Below are 26,373 nucleotides of genomic sequence, written 5' to 3'. Positions count from 1 at the left end.
TGGAGCTCGTAAGTTGCTATGGTGACCGAGGGCAGTGTTATTTGATGGACAATCAATGTTATGATTTTTTGGCAGCGTGTTTATACTTCCAAGGACATTTGCCTGCTTGTATATTTCTTACATAGACAAAGGAAGGAGGGGTAATTTGAATGACAGTTGGTATCCAGTACGGTGAGATAAATAGGAGGTCAGATGATATAGACCTCAGGCATGTTTTGGACACTGAATGAGCTTTGTTGTCCCCACAGAAAGAATGGGTTTTTGGAGGATCGATCAGACAGATCGATCAGTGGCTCTTGCAGTGAGAAAAGGGATTGACTGGTGGGGAGTTGTCCATGTGTCCATCCTTGACTGGGTTGATAGCTCCACCACAGAAAAACGGTCCCCTTTGTTGTGGTCACAGTCGGTGACTTTTAAAGGATTTTGGAGGACAACGAGAAGATTGACGGTGTCAGCTCACCTGAAGACTCAAATCTCTCAAATGGGAAGAATGGCCCCACTACAACACTTATGAGTGGACAGAGCTGGGAACATAAACACGGTTAGTAGAGCATTGACTAGGCTGCCTCGCTCTGTTGAGCAGCTTGCACCATTCTCACCGTAGCTGATCGTTTCTCCAAGTCTGTACACTTCATTCCTTCACCTAAACTCCCCTCTGCCAAAGAAACAGCCCAATTACTAGTACTGTGTGTTTTAAAATTACGTGGTTTACCTGTTGATGTTGTGTTAGATAGGGGCTGTCAATTCACATCCTGGAGGGCATTCTGTAATCTTCTGGGTGCCTCGGAGTCTGTCTTCAGGATTCCACCCACAGAACAATGGCCAGACCGAGTGGGCTGACCAACAGCTGAAGACTATTGTGGTGTCTGGTCTCCCAGAACCCCTTCGTGTGGAGTCAGCAGCTACCCTGGGCCAAGTATGCCATAAACTCTCATCCGTATTCATCCACCGGTCTGTACCCTTTCGAGTGCTGCCTTGCCTACCAACCTCCACTGTTTCCTGTCCAGGAGGAGGAGGTTGGTGTTCCATCTGCCGAGGCAGTCACCCACCGTTGTCAGTGGACATGGTGACGCACTCACTCTGCCATTCTCCGTGCCTCTGCTAGGATCAAGCATCAAGCTGACCGCCATCGCTCCGAGGCCCCACGTTACCACAGGGGACAGTGTGTGTGGCTTTCAACCCGAGACCTGCCCCTCAAGGTGGATTCCTGCAAGCTCAGCCCTCACTTCATTGGCCCCCTTTCCCATTGCTAAAGTCATCAGCCCTGCTGCCGTCTGTCTCAAACTCCCCTCCACTCTCCACTGCATTCATCCCACCTTCGGTGTGTCCTGCATCCAGCCTTTCATAAGCCACCCCCTGTGTCCTGTCTCCAAACCAACCCCCATGGTTCATCGATAGGTCAGAGGTATTCACGATGTGTTGACTGCTGGACGTTCATCTCCATGGTCTCCAGTACCTTGTGGACTGGAAGGGCTATAGTCCTGAGGAGAGGTGCTGGGTCCCCACTCGTAACATCCTGGACTCCTCCCTCATCAGGGACTTTCATCGCCAGCACCCAGCTCTACTTGTTGTGATGCCAGGAGGCATCCGTGGCGGGGGGGGTGGGTGGGGGTTATTGTCAGTACCTCCAGCTGAACTCTGTATTTTTGTGTGTTTTCCCCTAGCTGTCAGTCTGTGGTTTTGTATTGCCGTGTGCTCCTGTCCCCGCTCCTGCTTCCCACTTCAATTCAGATATGTCCATACATGGCCTCCTCTACTGCCATGATGAGGCTAAACTCAGGTTGGAGGAGCAACACCTCATACACCATCTAGGTAGTCTCCAGCCCCTTGGTATGAACATAGAATTCTTCAACTTCCGGTAATTCCCTCCCCCTCCCTTCCCTAATCCCTATGTCACTCTGCACCCTCCCCCAGCTGCCTATCACCTCCCTCATGGTTCTGCCTCCTTCTACTACCCATTGTGTTTCCCCTATTCCTTCCTCACCTTTCCTGCGTATCCCCTCCCTGCCTCCCCTCCCCCACCCCTTAAACTTTCCCCTTACTGGTTTTTCACCTGGAACCTACCAGCCTTGTCCTTCCCACCCTCTCCCCACCTTCTTTATAGGGCCTCTGCCCCTTCCCTTTTCAGTCCTGATGAAGGGTTCCGGCCTGAAACGTTGACTGATTGTCTCCACGGATGCTGCCTGACCTGCTGAGTTCCTCCAGCGTGTTGTGAGTGTTACTTTGATCCCAGCATCTGCAGAGTATTTTGTGTTTACGACTCATAACTACTTCACTGCTGACTTGGCCCTTTGGTTCCCAAACTCTGCGATTCTAGTCCGAATGTCCCAGAAGTGCAGTAGCAAACCTTTCCGCAAAGGTATTGTCCCCCTCCAGTTCAGGTGCAAACCATCCATTTGACCAGGTCCCACCGGCTCTGTTCTCTGACCACCTTCTCTGTACTCTGACCTTATCTGCTTCACCCTGTGAGATTGGCACCCCCTCCGGCCCCTGCACCCCTCCCTGTCTCTGTAACCCCCTCCGGCCCCTGCACCCCTCCCTGTCTCTGTAACCCCCTCCGGCCCCTAAACCCCTCCCTGTCTCTGTAACCCCCTCCGGCCCCTGCACCCCTCCCTGTCTCTGTAACCCCCTCCGGCCCCTGCACCCCTCCCTGTCTCTGTAACCCCCTCCGGCCCCTGCACCCCTCCCTGTCTCTGTAACCCCCTCCGGCCCCTGCACCCCTCCCTGTCTCTGTAACCCCCTCCGGCCCCTGCACCCCTCCCTGTCTCTGTAACCCCCTCCGGCCCCTGCACCCCTCCCTGTCTCTGTAACCCCCTCCGGCCCCTGCACCCCTCCCTGTCTCTGTAACCCCCTCCGGCCCCTGCACCCCTCCCTGTCTCTGTAACCCCCTCCGGCCCCTACACCCCTCCCTGTCTCTGTAAACCCCTCCGCACCAACACCCCTCCCTGTCTATGTAACCCCCTCCGGCCCCTACACCCCTCCCTGTCTCTGTAACCCCCTCCCTGTCTCTGTAAACCCCTCCAGCCCCACATTTGTCCAACAACACAATAGTTTGAGACAAGGCCGATTACGAATTTTTATTATAAAACTGACAGACTCAGTCAGTAAATATCAAGCAATTGATTGAGCTGGAAATCTGAAGCTTAGGCAGGAAACACTGGAAGCCCGAGGCTCGTCAGTCAGCGTGTGTGGAGAGATTCGGTCGAAGGGTGTGGAACCTGAAACGTTAATACTTTGTCTCTTTGTCCAGATGCTGCCTGAGACGCTTGATGTGTGACAGTGCACAGCTGAGTAATGTGCCCACATTAATGCCAAACACTGTCAATAGGCTCTCAGACTGGGAGCGGCACTGTGGTGCAGAGGGCAGCAGGGAGTGTAACAGTTTACAATGCCAGGATTCACATCCGCCACTCTCTTAATGCTCTTGTGTGTGTTTCCTCCCACACCCAAAGACAAACAGCTTAGGGGTTTCATGCTGTCGAAAAACAGCATGGCGATACTTGCGGGCTGCCCCCAGCACATCCTCAAGCAGTGTTGGTCATTGACGCAAATTATGAATGTCACTGTATCACTTGATGTTTTCAAGTACTGTACCAAGTTCAAAGCACATTTCCTATCAAAGTACGTGAAACCCCCAGTTTCCTTGGCTGTGTAAGGCAAGAGAAGACAAAGCTGGGAGATTGGGACGGCTCGCTCCCACCCCAAAGCCCCCTGTTTGTGTGGATGCTGTGTCCTTTCCTATCCTGTTACAAATTAGTGCCATGAAATAACAGACAGCACACAGCATGAGATTAAAGGAATTATATTTATGAATCTTAACTCAAGGGTTAGGAAAGAAAAGGGCCCATTTTAATTAAGCAGTCCAACGTGCACAAGTTGGAGCTCAACGTTTCACCGATATTCATCGATCCTCTATCAATTTTGGCACCTGGCTTTGACAAATCACGGTCCTGCACCCGGTCAAACCCTACGACCTCTTCTCTCCAGCACCTGCTCTCTTCACCTCCTGCCAAACAAAAGCCCCAAGCCCAACCTTAATGCCCCTCACCAAATAAACTCTTCTCCCCCCCCCCCCAGTTCCCCTATGCTAATTGGACAGCACACAATCCTCATCATCCCTTATCTTCAACAATAACCCAAACAGGCTGAAAGCAGAACAGACTGTCCCTACAGAGCAGCTAAATGAAATACCTGCAGCATCGCAGTAAAGACATGAACCAGGGCATTATAAACATATGTATACTGTATACAACCTTCAGATTTGTCTGCCAGTAGGCAGCCGTGAAACAAAGAAACCCATTTAAAAAAACCCACAAAACAAAGACCATCAAAAACCCAATTTGTTTAAAAAAAATAAATCATGCAAATGGTGAAAAAATAAGCAAATAATACACAGAACATAACAGCTGTGTCCTTGAGAGTGAGTCCACAGTTGCTTCAGCTTGGAGGTAAGTGCCAATGTCTGCAGGACACAGCTACAAAGTAAAAAAAAAAGTAATCTTTAACCATTCAGTGAAACTTTAATTGGTTTCTGTATGCCAAAGAGTGTAAAATATCAACAATCTGACACTCAGCCCCACAGTCCAGGAAGAGGAGTCCCAGGACCCTTCACCATGTCCGAAACCCTGGCTGGGATCTCCCTGGATTTTCCATGAGTTCCTCTCTCATCTCCAATCTCTGGAAATTTCCTCTGGGAAGTAAATGGTGTGGGAGAGTAACACGGGCTGTGGGGGAGTGATGTGGGGAAGTTTCAGGAAGAGAGGAAGGGAGGGGGAAAAAAAGGAGTTGAGTGATGAGGAGGTAGAGGATGAGGGGGAGGAAGAGGGGACGAGGAGAAGGGATTAGAGGCAGACAAGTGAAGAAAGGGAGGAAGGACAGAGTGAAGAGGGGGAATGGGAGAAGGTGGAATTGTAGGAAAGGGGAAGAGGAGAGGAAAATGGGGTGGAGGATGAAGAGGAGAAAGATGATGGATGAGAAGGGAAGCTTAGGGGTATGACAGGCAGGATGGTGGGAAGAGGATAAGGGAGGAGACTGGGACAGGATGTCAATGGGGAGGAGGAGGGGAGGAATGAGGGAGAAGGGGTAGGAAGAGGAGGTGGTGGAATGGATGATGGAGAAGGCTGGGGACAGAAGGGAGGAGGAGAGAGGCTGCAGGAGGAGTTTAGGGGAGGGTGGATGAGTGCAGATGTAGCAGGAGGAGGAGTGTAGGTGCAGGAGGGGGATTTGCAGAATTGGGGTGTCAGAATGTATGGTGAGGAAGAGGGAGGGAGGAGTGAATGGAGGCCAAATTCTGTAGGATACAGTGGATCAAAAATCTGGGAATGGGAATGTCAAAGCTCACAGCATTTCCAATGGGAAAGAAAACCACTCCCGAATCTCTCCTTCTACAGCTGGGATGTGTCCCATTTCCCATTCCCCATTCCCCACTAACTGGGTCTGTGGAGAGGTCCTCTTTGTTTCAATAGAGGGGAGTGGAGTGGTTCTCTGAGCTGGATTGTCCCTCATGGGATTGCTGGTCCTCTCCCAATCTACCTCCCCACCCCTCTGTCATCGCCAATGTTGTTCTAAGTCATAGTCATAGTCATACTTTATTGATCCCGGGGGAAATTGGTTCTAATTGCCTGAATGTTAAAGGCTGCGGTTCCTGTGGGACACGGCGTGTTACTGATCAGTGTTTGTCAGTCACACCACACCTGCCCGCTCCAACAAACATTTCTCAGTGACGGATAGGCAGACTTTCTCCCAAGTTTTCATTCCTCCCTCCCCTTTTCCACAATCACTCCCCAGATCCCTCCCCATCCCCCTGTCTGTCCCCCCCTTTCCCCACTCCCCCATCCCGTCTGTCCCCCCTTTCCCCACTCCCCCATCCTGTCTGTCCCCCCTTTCCCCACTCCCCCATCCTGTCTGTCCCCCTTTCCCCACTCCCTCATCCCCTGTCTGTCCCCCCTTTCCCTGCTCCCTCATCCCATCTTTCCCCCTTTCCCCACTCCCCCATCCCCTGTCCCCCCTTTCCCCACTCCCCCATCCCCTGTCTGTCCCCCCTTTCCCCGCTCCCCCATCCCATCTTTCCCCCCTTCCCCACTCCCCCATCCCCTGTCTGTCCCCCCTTTCCCCGCTCCCCCATCCCATCTTTCCCCCCTTTCCCCACTCCCCTATCCCTGTCTGTCCCCCCTTTCCCCACTCCCCCATCCCCTGTCCCCCCTTTCCCCACTCCCCCATCCCCTGTCCCCCCTTTCCCCACTCCCCCATCCCCTGTCCCCCCTTTCCCCACTCCCCTATCCCTGTCTGTCCCCCCTTTCCCCACTCCCCATCCCCATCCCCCCTTTCCCCACTCCCCCATCCCCTGTCCCCCCTTTCCCACTCCCCTTTCCCCGCTCCCTGATCCCCTGTCTGTCCCCCTTTCCCCGCTCCCCCATCCCCTGTCCCCCCTTTCCCACTCCCCTTTCCCCACTCCCCCATCCCCTGTCCCCCCTTTCCCCACTCCCCCATCCCCTGTCCCCCCTTTCCCACTCCCCTTTCCCCGCTCCCTGATCCCTGTCTGTCCCCCCTTTCCCCGCTCCCTGATCCCTGTCTGTCCCCCCTTTCCCCGCTCCCCCATCCCCTGTCCCCCCTTTCCCACTCCCCTTTCCCCGCTCCCTGATCCCCTGTCTGTCCCCCCTTTCCCCACTCCCCCATCCCATCTGTCCCCCTTTCCCCGCTCCCCCATCCCCTGTCTGTCCCCCCTTTCCCCACTCCCCAACCCCTGTCCCCCCTTTCCCTGCTCCCCCATCCCCTGTCCCCCCTTTCCCCACTCCCCATCCCATCTGTCCCCCCTTTCCCCACTCCCCCATCCCCTGTCTGTCCCCCCTTTCCCCACTCCCCATCCCCTGTCTGTCCCCCCCTTTCCCGCTCCCTGATCCCCTGTCTGTCCCCCCTTTCCCCGTTCCCCCATCCCCTGTCTGTCCCCCCTTTCCCCACTCCCCCATCCCGTCTGTACTCCCTTTCCCCACTCCCCCATCCTTTTACCCTGTTCCCCCTCCCAAATACCTTCTTCCTAGTTCTTCCATACCTTTTCTCCTCTCCCCACCGTCTCTCCTCCCCATCACGTCTGTCTCTACGCTATCCCCCAATCTGTCTCCCATTCTCCAGTCCCTGAACCCTTCTTCATCTTTACCCCTGCCAATCCTGTCCCCAGCCCCTGCCCATCTTCTCCAACCCCTCCCTGCTCCCAGCACCCAATCCCATGACCCTCGTCCCTATTTCCCAATTCTCTCCTCTTTCTCCTACCTGCCCCTATTTTACACTCCCCCCAGACCCTTCACCCTGCTTGACACCCAGCCCAAATCTCCCCTCTCCCTCAGCCATCTTTTCCTTTTCCTGCCCTCCTTCTGTCTAAATGCACCTTCTTTCCCCTCGACCTACAGATCCCGTCTCCCCTCTCACCTTCTTCTATCTCCTGCAGCTGAAAAGACTTCTCAGAAAGCGCCTGACAGCACTAAAGGCGTCAGCTAAAGCTCTGAGACCCGCTCTCAACAGTCCAGGCTCTACAATATGAAGAGAGAGATGAATCCATGATTAATCCCACACTCACACTCCCAGTGACAGAGGGTCGATGGAACCACTCCATCCAGACCAGAGGAAACCCCAAAATTGTATCTCAGTCTTCAATCACCCCTCCATCCCTCCGGAGCCCATCAGATCAATTGTGGCCTTGCAACAGACGCAGTACTTTCCTGTTGGGGGTGGGGGGCGGTGTCGGCTTTATGCTAAAGTATAAGAAATGCTTTTAGACAACTCAGTCGATTAGTTGTGCTTCAAAATCACCAAATGGGCCTCCATCCGCGGAAGCTATAAAAGAGTTCCTATGTTACCAAAACTTGGCACAGTTATGCTCATTCCTAACACTAGTCAGCCTATTGCAATCAGTTCCTGCATCAATCGGCTATTGTGTTAAAGCTCCAACACTGATGGACATTTCATTAAGAGGAGATTCACAGCCCAATGCCCTCAATGTCGGCTACCCAGAGAGACTGCCCTTCATCTGTGCCCCGCAACGGTTCACCAGGGCACATCAGACAGTTGACCCGGACTAAATGGGGCCGACATTTCAGCAAATTAACAACAGGAATTCTGCAGATGCTGGAAATTCAAGCAACACACATCAAAGTTGCTGGTGAACGCAGCAGGCCAGGCAGCATCTGTAGGAAGAGGTACAGTCGACGTTTCAGGCCGAGACCCTTCGTCAGGACTAAATGAAGGAAGAGTGAGTAAGGGATTTGAAAGTTGGAGGGGGAGGGGGAGATCCAAAATGATAGGAGAAGACAGGAGGGGGAGGGATGGAGCCAAGAGCTGGACAGGTGATAGGCAAAAGAGATACGAGAGGATCATGGGACAGGAGGTCCGGGGAGAAAGACAGGGGGGGGGAGGGGACCTAGAGGATGGGCAAGAGGTATATTCAGAGGGATAGAGGGAGAAAAAGGAGAGTGAGAGAAAGAATGTGTGCATAAAAATGAGTAACAGATGGGGTACGAGGGGGAGGTGGGGCCTAGCAGAAGTTAAAGAAGTCGATGTTCATGCCATCAGGTTGGAGGCTACCCAGACGGAATATAAGGTGTTGTTCCTCCAACCTTAGTGTGGCTTCACCTTTACAGTAGAGGAGTACTGTTCCGTCTGGGTAGCCTCCAACCTGATGGCATGAACATCGACTTCTCTAACTTCCGCTAAGGCCCCACCTCCCACTCGTACCCCATCTGTTACTTATTTTTATACACACATTCTTTCTCTCACTCTCCTTTTTCTCCCTCTGTCCCTCTGACTATACCTCTTGCCCTTCCTCTGGGTTCCCCCCCCTTGTCTTTCTTCCCGGACCTCCTGTCCCATGATCCTCTCGTATCCCCTTTTGCCTATCACCTGTCCAGCTCTTGGCTCCATCCCTCCCCCTCCTGTCTTCTCCTATCATTTCGGATCTCCCCCTCCCCCTCCCACTTTCAAATCCCTTACTCACTCTTCCTTCAGTTAGTCCTGACGAAGGGTCTCGGCCTGAAACGTCGACTGCACCTCTTCGTAGAGATGCTGCCTGGCCTGCTGCGTTCACCAGCAACTTTGATGTGTGTTGCTTGAAATTCCGGCGTTCTCGTGTTTACATTGTTTACATTGCTTACATTTACATCATTTATTATTATATTGTAATTTGTCCTTTACTGTGCCTATTGTCTTGCTTATTAATTATTGTACTGTTTTGCACTGTTTTGTGCACTTTATGTAGTCCCGTGTAGGCCTGAGGTCTAGTGTAGTTTTGTGTTGTTTCAGGTAGTCTAGTGTAGTTTTGTGTTGTTTGATGTAGCACCAGGGTCCTGGAGGATCATTGTTTCGTTTTTACAGTGTACTGTACCAGCAGTTATGGTTGAACTGACAATAAAAGCGACTTGACTTGGCTTGAGATCCCCTTCCCCTGCGGTTCTCATCTGTAGAAGGCAGGGATGAACCGATTGCGAGAATGTTGCAAGTGGGCATGCAGCTGATTAATTGTGTTGTGGATTGATCGGGTCTCCTATGTGCAGACGGCCCACGCTTTTCACATGGGCTTTCAAGTACACATGTCATCTTGGCGGGCTCTGCTCATAGCTCTGTAATTCGTAGCACCATTGTAATTTGTCCCGTGTTGCACCAACTCAGTAAAAACTTCTAATCGTACTACTCCAGTATCATCCTTGTTTGCATATATGTAACACCCCCCCAAAACCTCCAATCACTTCTCACATCCCTTCATACCCACATCGTCAATACCCACTCAGTCCCCTCCGACAATCCCCCCCCCTTACATCAGTCCATCTTCCTTCCCTGCCAATACCCCTCAGATGAGTACTCAGGTTATCAAATCTCTGTGATATGCGCATCTAACACTATCATGGTTATAGAGGTCAGCAGCGCTGAAAGAAGCCCTTCATCCAAAGTCAACAGTGCTTATCTCATTTGTTGTCCAAATGCTTTTTAAACATTATAATTATACCCACCTCTAGCACTTTTCACTCTTACTCTATACAGGCATTTCAATATTCAAAAGTTATCGATAAGATTCCCCCTCTATCACCACCATTCTTCTAAATACCAGTGAGTACAGGCCCAGAACCATCAAATATTCCTCATACGTTAACTCTTTCATCTCTGGAATAATTCTGGTTAATATCTTCTGGACCCTCTCCACTGCCCACACTTCTTTTCGTAGATAAGAGGCCCAAAACTGCTCACAATACTCCAAGTGCAGTCTGACCAATGCCTTATAAATCACCAGAACACTAGAACACCACAGTACAGGCCCTTCGGCCCTCGATGTTGTGCCGACCCATATATTCCTAAAAAAAGTACTAAACCCACACTACCCCGTAACCCTGTATTTTTCTTTCATCCATGTGCCTGTCCAAGAGGCTCTTAAATACCCCTAATGTCTTAGCCTCCACCACCATCCCTGGCAAATCATTCCAGGCACCCACAACCCTCTGAGTAAAAAAAACTTAACCCTGATGTCTCCCCTAACCTTCCCTCCCTTAACTTTGTACATATGCCCTCGGGTGTTTGCTATTCATGCCCTGAGAAACAGGTACTGGCTATCCACCCTATCTATGCCTCTCATAATCTTGTAGACCTCTATCAAGCCCCCTCTCATCCTTCTACGCTCCAAAGAGAACAGTCCGGGTTCTGCTAACCTTGCCTCATAAGACTTGTTTTCCAATCCAGGCAACATCCTGGTAAATCTCCTCTGCACCCTCTCCATAGCTTCCACATCCTTCCTATAATGAGGTGACCAGAACTGAACACAATACTCTAAGTGTGGTCTCACCAGAGATTTGTAGAGTTGCAACATGACCTCTCTACTCTTGAACTCAATCCCCCTGTTAATGAAGCCTAGCATCCCACAGGCCTTCTTAACTATCCTATCAACCTGTGCAGCGACCATGAGGGATGTATGGATTTGAACTCCAAGGTCCCTCTGTTCACCCACACTCTTAAGTAACCGACCATTAACCCTGTACTCAGCCTTCTGGTTTGTCCTTCCAAAACGCATCACCTCACACTTATCCAACTTCATCTGCCACTTTTCTGTCCAACTCTGCATCCTGTCTATATCCTCTCGTAACCTTTGACAACCTACAGCTCCATTCACAACTCCTCCAATCTTCATGTCATCAGCAAACTTACTCACCCATCTTTCCGCCTCTTCATCCCGGTCATTTATAAAAATCACAAAGAGCAGGGGTCCCAGGACAGATCCTTGCGGCACTCCACGAGTCACCGACCTCCAGACAGATTACTTTCCTTCCACTACTACCCTCTGCTTTCTTCCTGCAAGCCAATTTTTTTATCCAAACAGCCAAGGTTCCACTGATCCCATGCCTCATGACTTTCTGGATGAGTCTCTCATGGGGGACCTTGTCAAATATCTTGCGAAATGTAACCCTCCCAGCATCACATACTTTCTCCTTCATTCTAGTCCTTTCAAAATGAATATAACATTTCATTTGCTTTCCCCACTACCAACTCAACCTACAAGTTAACCTTTAAGGAATCCTACACAAGGATTCTCAAGTCCATTTGCACCTCTGATTTTTGAATTTTAGCCCCATTTAGAAAATAGTCCACACGTTGATTCCAATGACCATACATTTCCCTATGCTATATTCTACCTGCCACGTCTCTGCCCATTTTCCAAATCTGTCTAATTCCTTCCACAAACACCTTGCTTCCTCAATACTACCTGCTCCACCTATCTTTGTATCATCTGCAGATGGTCACCAAACCATCAAGTCAATCATCCTAAACATTGACAAATAGCATGAAAAGAAGTGGTTCCAATACCAAACCGTACAGAACACCAATCAACAAGATTAAGCCCTCTTTATTCCCAATCTTTACTTTCTGCAATCAGCCAATCCTCTATCCATGCTAGCATCTTTCCTATAATACCACAGGCTCTTAGATTGTTAGCAGCCACATGTGTGGCTTATAGAAACATAGAAACATAGAAAATAGGTGCAGGAGTGGGCCATTCGGCCCTTCGAGCCTGCACTGCCATTCAGTATGATCATGGCTGATCATCCAACTCAGAACCCTGTACCTGCCTTCCCTCCATACCCCCTGATCCCTTTAGCTACAAGGGCCGTATCTAACTCCCTCTTAAATATAGCCAATGAACTGGCCTCAACTGCTTCCTGTGGCAGAGAATTCCACAGATTCACCACTCTCTGTGTGAAGAAGTTTTTCCTCATCTCGGTCCTAAAAGGCTACCCCTTTATCCTCAAACTGTGACCCCTTGTTCTGGACTTCCCCAACATTGGGAACAATCTTCCTGCATCTAGCCTGTCCAATCCCTTTAGAATTTTATACGTTTCAATCAGATCCCCCGCAATCTTCTAAATTCCAGAAAGTATAAGCCTAGTCGATCCAATCTTTCATCATATGAAAGTCCTGCCATCCCAGGAATCAACCTGGTGAACCTTCTTTGTATTCTCTCTATGGCAAGAATGTCTTTCCTCAGATTAGGGGCCGAAAACTGCACACAATACTCCAGGTGTGGTCTCACCAAGGCCTTGTACAACTGCAGTAGTACCTGCCTGGTCCTGCACTCGAATCCTCTTGCTATGAATGCCAGCATACCATTCGCCTTTTTCACCGCCTGCTGTACCTGCATGCCCACTTTCAATGACTGGTGTACAATGACACCGAGGTCTCGTTGCACCTCCCCTTTTTCCTAATTGGCCACCATTCAGATAATAATCTGTTTTCCTGTTTTTGATTCTTTGTCCTCCTTGTCAAAGGCCTTCTGAAAACCCAAGTAAGCAACATCCACTGACTCTTCTTTGTCTATCCTGTTTGTTATTTCCTCAAAGAACTCCAACAGATTTGTCATGAAGATTCCCCCCCAAGGAAACCATGCTGACTTTGTCCTATCTTAACATATGCTTCCAAACCTGATCCTTAAAATAATTGACTCCAACATCTTCCCAACCACTGAAGTCAGATGCTAACTAGCCTATGACTTCCTTTCTTCTGCTTCCCTCTCTGCTGAAAGAATGGGGTGACATTTGCAATTTTCCAGCCCTTCACAACCATTCCAGAATCTAGTGATTCCTGAAATATCAATATTAATGTCTCCATAATCTTTCCGCCACCTCTTTCAGAACTTTGGGGTATAGTCCATCGGGTCCAGTACCTGGACAACTGAAAAATATACATCAGTTTGTCATTTATCGATTACAGCTCAGCAGTTGAAGCCATCATTCCATCAGCCCAGAACCTTCAGCTGTTCTTCAGCAACCACATATTAAGATGCTACTACAGGGATCCTGCACATGGAGGCAGTGGGCTGAGCTCTGCCGGTACCAGGTCTGTGGATGAAATTAGCCGTATGGAGACACGGGAGATGTAAACTGCTGAGAGGTACTGACAGTTGACCTGAGAGCCTCCAGACCTCCAGGTGAAGGCACTGGATAAAGATTCTCCCCGGAGGTCCACCAAGTCAAGGAAGCTAAGTGAATTCCCCTACTTCCTCACGGATGCTAGGCATCGATGGAGACTAGATCCCCTCCTCCACGGTGCGCACTGCCTGGCTGCTCTTTGTTAGGATCTTCAGAGATGAAGAGATGCCACCCACCCCTTCCCTTCTCCCTGAGGATGACAGGACAGACTGCGGGTGCCCTGACAAACCTGACCAGTCAGTCGGAGGTATTGGGGCTTTTCCACGGCTCCCCTTAGGGTCGGGGTAGGCGAGTGGAGACATGGTGTTAGGCACGAGGCAGTTCATTGTCTCACCATCAATGGTGTGCAATCTGTGCCCCACCTCCATACACCAGGCCCGTCCTCCCGGAACAGCCACCAATCTGGCTGTGCCAACCGGACCCACCCCTGGCATCAGTGATGGAGGAAGCCCCCCCAAACCTCTGGAGAGTCTGTGACTGCTGGCAGCAGCTGGAGAAGTACATTCCCCACCCCAGGGGTCGGGGCTGAGGAAGGTCTCAGGTTCAACTGGAGCAGGTCTTGAGGTACAGGCGGGCTGGTCTCCACAGCACGTATTCCCAAGATGTGTCCACATTGCTCAGCAGCCAGGATACCCTCACTATCCTACCGATCTGTCCACGACCTCTCCTCAGGCAAGCCCCTCCGCTCTGTTCCACCTGAAACTTCCATACCCCTGAGCTACTGACACCATCTCAGGGTCGATATTCCTCTCTCTCAATACCATTGGGCCTTTGGCATGGTGAAACAGTGGGATCCGTTTTCCTGTTGGCCCAGAGATACACACCACTTGGCCCATCCACAGCAGCCCTACCCACTCCATTGGCCTATCCCTCCCATAACCTGTTCACTCAGCACCTTCAGCCTCGAAGCATCCAGCTCCAGTTGACAGTTTGATCCCTCATGGCCCCTGGTGCAGTCTCTGGGGATGTAGAGGGTGAGTTTGCCCCAGTCTGGCACTGACTCAGCCCCACTGCACTGGGACCATGATCCCAGCTCTGGACACGGGCACTCTGGATATAAATGGGGTTCAGTAAACAGGGGAACACCCAGGATCTACCCTCACCTATTAATTAGCGGTGTCTCAGGAGCTGGTGAAATCCAAGCCCCTCCACGACTTCTCACTCACCATGCACCTCCAATGAAATGCCCTCTGTAGCTTCTTGTCCCGAATCTGCAGTAACAGTCACCTGGTAGTGACCGGCGTCTTGCATCTGTAGATCGTGGATTCCCAAACTGAAATTCCTGGGATGAAGAGTTACCCTTTGCTGGTACTCTCCAAAATACCTTGTAGTCGTGACCGAATGGCTTGCTATCCTTTCTTCACGTTCTACTCGTCTCCACACAACGTCACAGACGTGCGGTCTGACTGGGATCCCAACACGTAAGGAGACCGAGTGTCCCCGAGTTCCAGTCACAGTGGTAGGAGGAGCCCCAGTCATATCTGAGGAGACAGGAGGAGGCAGTCAGAAGGTGAGTTCAGAGTGAGAATCAAATCAGGTCAAATATCACTAGCGTATGTTGTGAAACTTGCTGTTATGTGATCGCGAGTGTCTTTGGTGACGTACCAAATCTCCCAGTTAAGACAGCGGAAGGGAGGATTCTGCATGGTTTAAAAGTTCATTTAAGAAAATGTGTCTTTTGTGTCCCAATACTGACTATTCTGCTGGCAAATGTACAATCTCTGGTAAATAAAATCGATGATATCACAGCAAGAATGCTGGACCAGAAGGACTTTAAAAAGCACTTGCGTTATTTGTTTAATGGTGGATTCTCCCGCCATTCTGGATGCAGTGATACAGTTTAGTGACTATATAATTCACCGCCAAGATAGGACAGCTGAATCTTTCAAGGACAGAGGAGGTGGAGTTTGCTTTATGATCATCTGCTTGTGGTGGTGCTGTCATAGTCCTGCCCACCTGACCTGAAACATCTCACGATCAGATGTGCCGCGGAGGTTTACAGCCATCACTTTAGTCATGGCATACATCCCACCTCTGGCCCTTGTCAAACTGGCTGTAGAAGAACTGAGCAGTGTTATCAATGGGCATAAAACAGCATACCCCAACGCCTTCGTTATCACTTTGGGGATTTTAACTAGGCCAGTTTGGAAATGTCTCTAAACAATTATTGCTAACTTATCACTTGTTGAACCAGAGAAACCAACACACTTGACCACTGTCATACCAAATTCCGTGGATGGATCTGTGGCATTCAAGTCTAGTAACCCAGGACTATACAAGAAGGCCAGGCACAAATTATGGAGAGATAGCTTAAGAGTAAAGGAACATTTCTGAACAAGGTTAGAGGCAGAATCAGATGCACGTGGACTCTGGCCATGATTGCAGGCCATTACCTCCTCCAAAGGGAAACCCAACATCTTAAATGGCAGTGATGCTTCACTCCCAGATGAGCTTAATGCCTTTTATACCCACTTTGAAACAGAATAAAACTACAGCTATGAGGATCCCTGCAGCACCTGGAGACCCTGTGATCTCTGTCTCGGACTGGCATAAGACTGTCTTTCATGAGGGTGAACCCTTGCAAGGTGACAAGCCCCGATGGAGTACCTGGTAGGGCTCTGAAAACTTGTGCTAGTCAACTGGCAGGTGTGTTCAAAGACATTTTCACTCTCTCAATGCTACAGTCAAAGTTCCTCTGGGTGTATCTATTCTGTGCAATGTCTTCCCAGTTTTTAAATTAAGGTTGAACTTTAGGCTGACTTTGATGTTATCTTCGAAGCATTTTCTTTGCAAACCAGGGGTTTGCTGACCATCCTTTAACTGGGAGCAAAGGATCTGTTTGGAGAGACGTGAGTTGTGGATCTGGATGACATGACCTATCCATTGGAGTTGGTGTTGCTTTATCACGGTGGAGATGCTGTTCATATCAGACTCCTCCAGGACACTGGTGTTGGTGAGTCTGTCCTTCCCGCTGATAGGATCTTTGGTGGGGTTGCCCCAGGGCTTTCAGACACCTCCTGTAGGTGGCCTCTGATTCAGCTACATAAAGTAATGAAGAATGACTGCTCTTTAAGTCAAAAGTTTTGCTTGGACTTGTACAGTGGCTGGTTGAGTGGTGAGGCAACAGTAACTTCCACTCAACGTAAGCAAGGTAAAGGACCAGGCCCGACCTCAGTGGGCAGGCTTGGGCGTCTGAATCTGGTGTTCACCTCTCTCCAATGGAAGGTGACTAATCCAGGATGGGACTGCCTCAGCCCCACTACTCTGGCACCGTGAGCCCAGCTCAGGACAGCTCACTCAATGGGGTTCACTAAACAGGGCAACATACAGGATTTGACCTCACCCATTAGTTAGGGATGTCTGAAGGGCCAATGAAAATCGAGCCCCTCCCCCTCTGTAGTGTTACACTCACCTTTTACCTCCAATTGGACTCTTCTCAGAGTCTGTGCCCCTGAGGCTGCTGTAATGATCACCTCATAATCACCAGCATCCTCTCTCCGTAGATCTCTGATTTCCAGATTAAAGTTCCCAGGATGAAGTGTTATCCTTCGCTGGTATTCCTTGGGACCGAAGTATTCAATGTTCCCATTTGAGCTTTGTGCAACTGCGCTTCTGGGTGATAACCGTCTCCACTCAACCTCAATAACATCCGGTCCGACTGGAATCCCAGGAGCTAAGGAGACTGAGTGTCCCCGAGCTCCGATCACAGTGATGGGGGAAGCTGAGGAGACAAGAGGAGACAGTCAGCAGGTGAACTCAGAGAGTGCAGGAGGAGTCAGAGCTGGGAGTATCACAGCCACGGGAGCAGACTAGTTAACTGATGTCACATGTATTGAGATACAGTGAAAAACCTGTCTTGCACGCTGTGCATACAGATCAGATCATTACACAATGCATTGATCTGGCTCAATGTAAAACAATAACGTGGCATTGACCTCCCACATCATGAAGACCCTGGAGAGACTTGTTCTGGAGCTGCTCCGGCCTATGGTCAGGCCACACTTAGATCCCCTCCAGTTCGCCTACCAGCCCCGACTAGGAGTTGAAGATGCCATTGTCTACCTGCTGAACCGTGTCTACGCCCACCTGGACAAGCCAGCGAGCACTGTGAGGGTCATGTTTTTCGACTTCTCCGGTGTGTTCAACACCATCTGCCCTGCTCTGCTGGGGGAGAAGCTGACAGCGATGCAGGTGGATGCTTCCCTGGTGTCATGGATTCTTGACTATCTGACTGGCAGGCCACAGTACGTGTGCTTGCAACACTGTGTGTCCGACAGAGTGATCAGCAGCACTGGGGCTCCACAGGGGACTGTCTTGTCTCCCTTTCTCTTCACCATTTACACCTCGGACTTCAACTACTGCACAGAGTCTTGTCATCTTCAGAAGTTTTCTAATGACTCTGCCATAGTTGGATGCATCAGCAAGGGAGATGAGGCTGAGTACAGGGCCACGGTAGGAAACTTTGTCACATGGTGTGAGCAGAATTATCTGCAGCTTAATGTGAAAAAGACCAAGGAGCTGGTGGTAGACCTGAGGAGAGCTAAGGTACCGGTGACCCCTGTTTCCATCCAGGGGGTCAGTGTGGACATAGTGGAGGATTACAAATACCAGGGGATACGAATCGACAATAAACTGGACTGGTCAAAGAACACTGAGGCTGTCTACAAGAAGGGTCAGAGCCGTCTCTATTTCCTGAGGAGACTGAGGTTCTTTAACATCTGCCGGACGATGCTGAGGATGTTCTACGAGTCTGTGGTGGCCAGTGCTATTGTGTTTGCTGTTGTGTGCTGGGGCAGCAGGCTGAGGGTAGCAGACACCAACAGAATCAACAAACTCATTCATAAGGCCAGTGATGTTGTGGGGATGGAACTGGACTCTCTCACGGTGGTGTCTGAAAAGAGGATGCTGTCCAAGTTGCATGCCATCTTGGTCAATGTTTCCCATCCACTACATAATGTACTGGGTGGGCACAGGAGTACATTCAGCCAGAGACTCAGTCCACCGAGATGCAGCACTGAGCGTCATAGGAAGTCATTCCTGCCTGTGACCATCAAACTTTACAACTCCTCCCTTGGAGGGACAGACACCCTGAGCCAATAGGCTGGTCCTGGACTTATTTCATAATTTACTGGCGTAATTTACATATTACTATTTAACTATTTATGGTTCTATGACTATTTATTATTTATGGTGCAACTGTAACGAAAACCAATTTCCCCCGGGATCAATAAAGTATGACTATGACTAATAGTGCTGTAGAAAGTGTAACAGCAACAGAGAGAGTAAACAAGATCATAACAAGGTAGATTATGAGGTCAAAAGTCCATCTTATCGTACTAGAGAACTATTCAATAGTCTTACAAGAGGAATAGAAGCTGTTTTTGAGCCTGGTGTTATGTGCTTTTTGGCTTTTCTACCTTCTGCAAAGAGGGAGAGGGGAGACAAGAGCACGTCTGGGATGAGTGGGGTCTTTAATTACGCTGGCTGCTCTACTGAGGCAGAAGTATAGACATGGCTGGCATCTGTGATGTGCTGAGCTGTGTCCATGACTCTCTACGGTTCTTGTGGTCACATGCAGAGCAATTGCCACAACAAGCCTCTGACACATACACCAGAATGATTCCTCTGGCATCAATAACGTTTGGTAAGGGCTGATGGAGATAAGCCAAGTTTCTTTAGCTTCCTAAGGAAGTAGAGGCAATGGTAAGCCTTTCTGGTTGTAGTACCTACATGTTTGGAGCAGGACAGAAGAACTCCATGCGGCCTATTGACTAGTATTCTGCCTGCAGTTCCAACATCACACAGCGAGCCCACGGAGGAACAGAGTGAAGACACTCTGCACCTGGCCCTGAGGAAGGAAGATGCAGCCTGCAGCCAGATAGTGATGGTTGGGGGAGTCGGGAGTGCAGCCATGGGAAATGGGACCCAATCAGGAGTGGAGAAAGGATGCGGGCAGGTAGTTTGGGGAGGTTGAACACATTGAAGAAACACAAGGAAAGAGGGAGAGAGTGAGAGTCAGAAGGAGGTTGAACCCAACTTCACAAATCACTGAAAGAGAAGGGGACCGGCCAATATTGGGTTATACAGGCAAGTACAGTTTAGAAAGGCAAACAGTTAACTTTCCTTCAGCCTAGAAAGTATAACACCATGGAAGATGCAACCATATCCCAGTACATTTGATTGATTGATTTAATTATTTATTTACAGATACTGCAGTTATCAGTTAGCCTGAGGACGGGGACAATTATAGTCATAACATCCGAGGTGAGATGGGGTCGTACTGGAGAGGGGTTGAGGGGAGGGGTTGAAGATTATGAGGACCTTCCCGGAACTGCAACACTGTCACTGCGTGGAGCATTGGGAGAGTCTGGGGTTGTTCACAGAGGAACAGAATAGGCTGAATGGAGAATGAGAAATCGTGAGGGGGTCTGGGCAGAGTAAAGAGACAGGAACGAGTTCCCTGACACTGGGGCAAGAGGTTTAAAGCAACTGGAGAGGAGATGAGGGAAGGTGTTTCCCCAGCAGGTAGAGCTGTGGAACTCACCACCAGGCACAGACCCTCTGTACAGTTACAAAGAGTTGGGAGGGTGGACATGTTGGAAACCAGAAAAAGATCTGAGACAGGATAGTCATCCCCAGTGACCGGGTGTGTGAGGGACAGTGTATTCAAGTGACTGGGTGAGTGGGGGCATCGGTGCTTCACGGTGACTGAGTGTGCAGGGGAGTTGGGTGGTCGGTGTGCACCAGTGTCAGGGTGTGCGCCCCAGTGACTGGGTGTGTGGGGACAGTGTTTCCGCTTAAGGTTTGGATTTATTTTGTCCCTTGTTAATGTTGGTTTGTTCCCCCTCTTGATCTCCCAGTTTGTACTTCCTCTCTTCCCAGCGATATCTCATGATTGAGGCATGGAGACAGGGATGAGACTCAGTTTGGTACCTTACCGTCTCTATGGCTTTGGGAGGTATTGCTGACCTTTCCACCATTCCACAGGTCTGTAGGGGAGAATACAGGTGATAAGAATCATAGAAACATAGAAAATAGGTGCAGGAGTAGGCCATTTGGCCCTTCAAGCCTGCACCGCCATTCAGTATGATCATGGCTGATCATCCAACTCAGAACCCTGCACCAGCCTTCCCTCCATACCCCCTGATCCCTTTAGCCACAAGGGCTATATCTAACTCCCTCTTAAATATAGCCAATGAACTGGCCTCAACTGTTTCCTGTGGCAGAGAATCCCTCAGATTCACCACTCTCTGTGTGAAAAAGTTTTTCCTCATCTCAGTCCTAAAAGGCTTCCCCTTTATCCTCAAACTGTGACCCCTCGTTCTGGACTTCCCCAACATCGGGAACAATCTTCCTGCATCTAGCCTGTCCAATCCCTTTAGAATTTTATACATTTCAATAAGATCCCACCTCAATCTTCTAAATTCCAGCAAGTATAAGCCTAGTGGATCCAGTCTTTCATCATATGAAAGTCCTGTCATCCCAGGAATCAATCTGGTGAACCTTCTTTGTACTCCCTCTATGGCAAGAATGTCTTTCCTCAGATTAGGGGACCAATCCCTCTTGTTAATTAACCAGATTCCTTTTGTTAATCTGCCCAGCAACATTCCCCAGCACATAGCAGCCTTGCTTCACACATGCCTCTACCCACCCTGCCCCAGCTCACAATGGCCCTCTTCAAACTTCCTCCCCCCGCCCCCCAAACGACTCAGGGAACTGTGTGGGCACTTACGCTGAATCACATCTTCCCAGTTGTTGCCTTCTTTTGTTGCAATGTGAATTAGTTCCATCAATATCTGCCCTGTTGTCAGTTTTCTCGACCTCCATTTTTTCCGAATAAACATGATGAAGGCAGCAGTCAACCCCACTCCTGGGGAGGAAGAAAAATCCATGTTTAATCCTATCATCTTGCTCCCAGTGATGCGGGATTCATTGATCCACTCTTTACTACCTGCCAATCTTCCCAGATAGATCCGGTCCTCCAGATGCAGCAACATCCTTAAAAATTTTCTCTGCACTCTTTCAACCTTGTTTACGTCTTTCTTGTAGGTAGCTGACCAACACCGCAGAGAACCCTGGCCTCAATAATGTCTTATACATCTTCAACATAACAGCCCATCTCCTGTACTTAATACATTGATTTATGAAGGCCAATGTGCCAAAAGCTTTCTTCATGACTCCATCTACCTGTGACTCCACTTTCAGTGGATTACGTACCTGTACTCGCAGATCCCTTTGTTCTACCACACTCCTCAATGCCCTACCGCTGACTGTGTAAGATCTACCCTGGTTGATCCTCCCAAAGTGCAAAACATCACAATTGCATTAAATTCCATCTGCTATTTTTCAGCCCATTTTTCCAGCTGTTGCAGATCCCTGTGCACACCATGATACCTTCCTCATCGTCCACTGCACACTGGATTTTGGTGCCATCCACAAATTTGCTGATCCAGTTAACCAGGTTATCATCCAGATCATTGAGACAGATGATGAACAACAAAGGACCCAGCACCGATCCCTGCGGCACGAGTCGCAGGCCTCCAGTCAGAGAGGCAACCATCTACTACCATTCTCTGGCTTCTCCCACAGAGCCAATGTCTAATCCAATTTGCTCCCTCAGCCTCAATGCTGAGTGACTGAACTTTCTTGACCGGCTTCCCATGTGGGACCTTGCCAAATGTCTTACTAAATCCCACGTGGACAACATCCACTGCCTTGCCTTCATCCACTTTCCTGGTAACTTCCTTGAAAAACTCTATAAGATTGCTTAGACATAACCTACCATGCATGAACACAGGAAATCTGCAGATGCTGGAAATTCAAGCAACACACATCAAAGTTGCTGGTGAACGCAGCAGGCCAGGCAGCATCTCTAGGAAGAGGTACAGTCGACGTTTCAGGCCGAGACCCTTCGTCAGGACTAACTGAAGGAAGAGTGAGTAAGAGATTTGAAAGTGGGAGGGGGAGGGGGAGATCTGAAATGACAGGAGAAGACAGGAGGGGGAAGGATGGAGCCAAGAGCTGGGCAGGTGATTGGCAAAAGGGATACGAGAGGATCATGGGACAGGAGGCCCAGGAAGAAAGACAAGAGGGAGGGGGGAGAAAAGCCCAGAGGATGGGCAAGGGGTATAGTGAGAGGCACAAAGGGAGAAAAAGGAGAGTGAGAGAAAGAATGTGTGCATATAAATAAGTAACAGATGGGGTACGAGGGGGAGGTGGGGCATCAGCGGAAGTTAGAGAAGTCGATGTTCATGCCATCAGGTTGGAGGCTACCCAGACAGAATATAAGGTGTTGTTCCTCCAACCTTAGTGTGGCTTCATCTCTACAGTAGAGGAGGCCGTGGATAGACATGTCAGAATTGGAATGGGACGTGGAATTAAAGTGTGTGGCCACTGGGAGATCCTGCTTTCTCTGGCGGACAGAGCGTAGGTGTTCAGTGAAATGATCTCCCTGTCTGCGTCGGGTCTCGCCAATATATAGAAGGCCACATCGGGAGCACCAGACACAGTAGTCGACAGCAGGGGTGATGATAAGTTCGTGGCCTAAGGTGGAAGGACATGAGTTATACAGCTGTCATTACATGCATGTGCAGTTCAACTCTTTGAGTGATTAATCAGAAAGTTTGAAGTTAATAACTCATCTCCTTCTACATTAGGCCACAAACTTATCAATCACCCCTGCTGTTGACCACTTCTGGAGGTCCAAGACACCGACTTCTACAAAGCAGGGATCCGTATGCTCCATGACCACTGGATTAAGTGTGTAAATGTAGGACGGGACTATATTGAAAAATAAATGTGCTAGGTTTTCTAAAATTGGCTCCTTCTACCTTAGGCCATGAACGTAACAATGACCCCTCGTATGTTCTACGTTCTATCCCACCTGTACCAGTACCTCCCTGCAGATTGGGGGTCTACTCCACACTGCCATCCACATGGACAGGGTTTATACAATCTGCCAGGCTTCTGCACCGTGCCCTTGCATGCAGCTCAAAACCATTACTGTTTAGAACACAGTGAGAGACGGACCACTGACACTATGAGGGCCATTGGTAACAGTGCCAGCCACAACTCTTAACTGTCCCACTTTGCTTCAAATTGGTCCAACTTCCTGTGCTCCCTTGCATCCCATGGCCTTTTACATTCTTCATCAAGCTGACATGTGGATCTTGACATCATCCTGGTGGAAATCCATCTACAGCTACCGAATTGTCTCAAGAACAGTGAAACGGATTCTGGTGATGAGTTTGCTCTCTCTTCCTATCTATCTCTTTCCGTGTGTGGGTGTGCGTGTGTGCATGTGTGAGTGTCTGTGTGTCTGTGTGTGTGGGTGTGTGTGGTGTGTGTGTGTGCAGGTGTGGTGTGTGTGTGTGGGTGTGGGTGTGTGTGGTGTGTGTGTGTGCAGGTGTGGTGTGTGTGTGTGTGTGGTGTCTGTGTGTTTATGAGTGCATATGTGCATCTCTTTGAGCAAACTGTGATGCCCTGTAGTAATAGAAAGCGATGCCAGGAGTAGACATTATGCTTATCAGAACTGACCAGAAACTCCACCGGACCTGTCACCTCTTCAGCCCTCCACTTGCAACTCCAACAACTCTCAAGAATGTCAATGCTATCTATGACAAAGCAGCTGTCAAATCGACTCCCCATCCAGCTCCCTAAACAATTCTTCACACCATCTGTCAAACCACCCACTCCCTCTGTCACCCTAAACACCCCCTCAACATCTCTCTAACCACTCTCTCCTTCTGTCACCCTAAACACCCCCTCAACATCCCTCTAACCACTCTCTCCCTCTGTCACCCTAAACACCCCCTCAACATCTCTCTAACCACTCTCTCCCACTGTCACCCTAAACACCCCCTCAACATCTCTCTAACCACTCTCTCCCTCTGTCACCCTAAACACCCCCTCAACATCTCTCTAACGACTCTCTCCCTCTGTCACCCTAAACACCCCCTCAAAATCTCTCTAACCACTCTATCCCTCTGTCACCCTAAACACCACCTCAACATCTCTCTAACCACTCTCTCCCTCTGTCACTGTGACACCCCCTCAACATCTCTCTAACCACTCTCTCTCTCTGTCACCCTAAACACCCCCTCGACATCTCTCTAACCACTCTCACCCTCTGTCACCGTAACACCCCCTCAACATCTCTCTAACCACTCTCTCCCTCTGTCACCTTAACACCCCCTCAACATCTCTCTAACCACTCTCTCCCTCTGTCACCCTAAAAACCCCCTGAACATCTCTCTAACCACTCTCTCCCTCTGTCACCCTAAACACCCCCTGCACATCTCTCTAACCACTCTCTCCCTCTGTCACCTTAACACCCCCTCAACATCTCTCTAACCACTCTCTCCCTCTGTCACCCTAAACAACCCCTCAACATCTCTCTAACCACTCTCTCCCTCAGTCACCCTAAACACCCCCTCAACATCTCTCTAACCACTCTCTCCCTCTGTCACCTTAACACCCCCTCTACATCTCTCTAACCACTCTCTCCCTCTGTCACCCTAAACAACCCCTCAACATCTCTCTAACCACTCTCTCCCTCTCTCACCCTAAACACCCCCTCAACATCTCTCTAACCACTCTCTCCCTCTGCCACCCTAAACACCCCCTTGACATCTCTCTAACCACTCTCTCCCTCTGTCACCCTAAACACCCCCTCAACATCTCTCTAACCACTCTCTCCCTCTGTAACCCTAAACACCCCCTCAACATCTCTCTAACCACTCTCTCCCTCTGTCACCCTAAACACCCCCTCAACATCTCTCTAACCACTCTCTCCCTCTGTCACCCTAAACACCCACTCAACATCTCTCTAAACACTCTCTCCCTCTGTCACACTAAACACCCACTCAACATCTCTCTAAACACTCTCTCCCTCTGTCACCCTAAACACCCCCTGAACATCTCTCTAACCACTCTCTCCCTCTGTCACCCTAAACACCCGCTCGACATCTCTCTAACCACTCTCTCCCTCTGTCACCCTAAACACCCCCTCAACATCTCTCTAACCACTCTCTCCCTCTGTCACCGTAAACACCCCCTCAACATCTCTCTAACCACTCTCTCCCTCTGTCACCCTAAACACCCCCTCAACATCTCTCTAACCACTCTCTCCCTCTGTCACCCTAAACACCCCCTCAACATCTCTCTAACCACTCTCTCTGTCTGTCACCCTAAACACCCCCTCAACATCCCTCTAACCACTCTCTCCCTCTGTCACCCTAAACACCCCCTCAACATCTCTCTAACCACTTTCTCCGTCTGTCACCCTAAACACCCCCTCGACATCTCTCTAACCACTCTCTCCCTCTGCCACCCTAAACACCCCCTTGACATCTCTCTAACCACTCTCTCCCTCTGTCACCCTAAACACCCCCTCAACATCTCTCTAACCACTCTCTCCCTCTGTAACCCTAAACACCCCCTCAACATCTCTCTAACCACTCTCTCCCTCTGTCACCCTAAACACCCCCTCAACATCTCTCTAACCACTCTCTCCCTCTGTCACCCTAAACACCCACTCAACATCTCTCTAAACACTCTCTCCCTCTGTCACACTAAACACCCACTCAACATCTCTCTAAACACTCTCTCCCTCTGTCACCCTAAACACCCCCTGAACATCTCTCTAACCACTCTCTCCCTCTGTCACCCTAAACACCCGCTCGACATCTCTCTAACCACTCTCTCCCTCTGTCACCCTAAACACCCCCTCAACATCTCTCTAACCACTCTCTCCCTCTGTCACCGTAAACACCCCCTCAACATCTCTCTAACCACTCTCTCCCTCTGTCACCCTAAACACCCCCTCAACATCTCTCTAACCACTCTCTCCCTCTGTCACCCTAAACACCCCCTCAACATCTCTCTAACCACTCTCTCTGTCTGTCACCCTAAACACCCCCTC

The 26,373-nt window shown here is 49.8% G+C and overlaps 1 protein-coding gene across 1 annotated transcript in view; it reads right to left on the bottom strand.

The window, feature by feature from the left end:
* Nucleotides 1–3,069: 3,069 nt before the first annotated feature.
* The window catches only part of LOC140209584 (uncharacterized), a 53,565-nt gene continuing 30,261 nt past the window's right edge, over nt 3,070–26,373 (bottom strand). Inside the window, exons 2-7 of the mRNA XM_072277857.1 lie at nt 21,184–21,321; nt 20,390–20,440; nt 16,864–17,172; nt 14,618–14,932; nt 7,423–7,523; nt 3,070–4,475 (exon numbers count right to left, since the gene is read on the bottom strand). Of these exons, the coding sequence (XP_072133958.1) occupies nt 7,429–7,523; nt 14,618–14,932; nt 16,864–17,172; nt 20,390–20,440; nt 21,184–21,321 (908 nt within the window). The 3' untranslated portion in view covers nt 3,070–4,475; nt 7,423–7,428. The remainder of the gene's footprint in view (nt 4,476–7,422; nt 7,524–14,617; nt 14,933–16,863; nt 17,173–20,389; nt 20,441–21,183; nt 21,322–26,373) is intronic.

This window comes from Mobula birostris, chromosome 14 (genome assembly GCF_030028105.1).
Source record: "Mobula birostris isolate sMobBir1 chromosome 14, sMobBir1.hap1, whole genome shotgun sequence".
Classification (NCBI taxonomy): domain Eukaryota; kingdom Metazoa; phylum Chordata; class Chondrichthyes; order Myliobatiformes; family Myliobatidae; genus Mobula; species Mobula birostris.
The sequence above is the reverse complement of the archived record's forward strand: the minus strand, read 5'-3'. Positions and strand labels throughout refer to the sequence as shown.